The 2,264-nt window shown below is 43.3% G+C and overlaps 1 protein-coding gene across 1 annotated transcript in view; it reads left to right on the top strand.

The window, feature by feature from the left end:
• Window positions 1-383: 383 nt before the first annotated feature.
• LOC106013020 overlaps window positions 384-2,264 on the top strand; it is a gene marked incomplete in the record, with an annotated part of 5,993 nt that continues 4,112 nt past the window's right edge. The window contains 3 exon segments of the mRNA XM_013087625.2: window positions 384-529; window positions 1,056-1,238; window positions 2,016-2,102. Coding sequence (XP_012943079.1) covers window positions 1,223-1,238; window positions 2,016-2,102 — 103 coding nt within the window.

Below are 2,264 nucleotides of genomic sequence, written 5' to 3'. Positions count from 1 at the left end.
GCTTGGTCTTCGAACTACCTTCAGTGATTTTTCCATGGTTCAACGTTCCGTCGTAGTGGATGGTTGGCGGGTGCTCTGGTGTGGTTTGCTTCTCTTTTCCTATCAAACGTCTATCGTCCTTATCTCCCCTTCTTTTTTTTTATGTTTGTTACTCTCTTGCAACACCTCTAATCTTCTGGCGCTTATATGACCTTATGCAGTTGCGAGCGCCGTAAAACCTCTACTAAAACTAACTACGTTCCGTAGTTTTTTCAGCTATTATAGAAGACAACCATCTTCATGTACGCAATATATAATATAGTATATAGATTCCCATTTCATCTCTTTATCTCTTTAACACCCCCCCCCCCCCACAACAACCAACAACTGGACTTGACCTCTGACCCCAGCAAGTACTCCGGGGGCACTTTGGCCACGCCGACCTTGACCGTGCTGAACCCTGACCGCACAGACAGTGGCACCTACCGGTGTCGGGCGTCTAACGGGGACGACACCGTCACAAGCCCGGACGTCACCGTCAGCATTCAGTGGAAACCGGTAAAAAGGGGGGATGGATGGATGGAAAGGTCCAAGGGATTGGATGGAATGGATGGGTGGGTGGATGGAATTATGGGTGGGTTTTTTGGAAGGAATGGAAGTTGGGGTGGATGGAAGAAAAGAAGGAATGGGTGGGTGGATGGATGGATGGGATGAATGGATAAATGGACGGATGGGTAAATGGATGTACCGGGTGGGATGGATGGTTTTGAATATGGATATTGGAAACAATATCCCGAAAGACCAAATTGGTTTGACTAATGAATATTATTTATGTACATGGATCTGGATCTTTATCACCCCATACAAATGAACCATACAAATGAACAAATAAATAAATGAAAAAATAATCGATTTTGAAAAATAAATAAATGAATGAGTGAATAAATGAATAAATGCATGTGAAAAATGATAAACAAATTTATTAAGAAATAAATAAGTAGATGAATATATAGGTTAATTTATTTATTTATTTATTAAATAAAATAAATAAATAAATAAACCCCAACATTCCACAGATGTCCCGATAGCCAACGTCGCCTCCCCCAAGCAAGAAAGTGCTCAGTCCGGTGCGCCCGTGTCGTTGACGTGTGACGTGACGGCGGTGCCCAACGATATTACGTATCGGTGGTTCCAGGGCAACACAGAACTGGCGGGGGCCAACACCAGAATACTCAGCCTGGTGATGAACGATGACGCAGGTGAGATAGGCATTGTCGCAGCCAGTTAATGACGTAGGTGAACACAGGAGAGATAGGTATTGATGCAGCCAGTTAATGACATAATCTGTAAGATAGGCAATGTTGCAGCCAGTTAATGACACGGGTGAGATAGGCAATGTTGCAGCCAGTTAATGACACGGGTGAGATAGGCAATGTTGCAGCCAGTTAATGACACGGGTGAGATAGGCAATGTTGCAATCAGTTAATGACACATGTGAGACGGGTATTGGCAAGGACAGTTAATGACACGGGTGAGACATCTGAGATTGGCATTATTGCAGCCAGTTAATGACATACTTATGTGAGATAGGCAATGCTGCAGCCAGTTAATGACATAAGAGAGGTTTGTATTGGCACGGACAGTAAATGACACATGTGAGATAGGTATTTATGTAGCCAGTTAAGGACATACTTATGTGAGATAGGCATTGTTGCAGCCAGTTAATGACACAGTGGGATAGGCATTGTTGATGTAGCCAGTTAATGATATAAGTGAAGTGGGTATTGGCTCGGACAGTTAATGACATAAATGAGACAGGCATTGTTGCAACCAGTTAATGACATGGTTGAGACATGTATCGATGACAATGACAATGACAATGACAATCTTTATTCATCTTGCGGGGAGAAATTTGTCTTGGTAGTTAACAATGGCAGTAGTAGATGTTACAAAGGTTAGGTGCACTCACGCATACGCACAACTAGACAGGACATTTACGACGATAATATTGATAAACATTGTCTTATTTTCCCCAGATTTCGGAAGCTACACTTGCATAGCGAGCAACACCTTAGGTGAAGGTGCCCAGATTAAGTTCAACGTTCAGGAGGTTGGCGGACCTGGTGAGTTTATGTGTGTGTGTGTGTGTGTGTGTGTGTGTGTGTGTGTGTGTGTGTGTGTGAGTGAGAGTGCGTGTGTATGTATGTATGTGTGTGCTTGTGTATATGTGTGAGTGTGTATTCACGTGTGTACGTGTGTGTGTGTGTGTGTGTGTGTGTGTGTCT

Source organism: Aplysia californica, unplaced genomic scaffold, assembly GCF_000002075.1.
Source record: "Aplysia californica isolate F4 #8 unplaced genomic scaffold, AplCal3.0 scaffold00611, whole genome shotgun sequence".
In the NCBI taxonomy this organism is placed as follows: domain Eukaryota; kingdom Metazoa; phylum Mollusca; class Gastropoda; order Aplysiida; family Aplysiidae; genus Aplysia; species Aplysia californica.
Note: the sequence above shows the minus strand (reverse complement) of the source record. Positions and strands in the feature narration are given on the sequence as shown.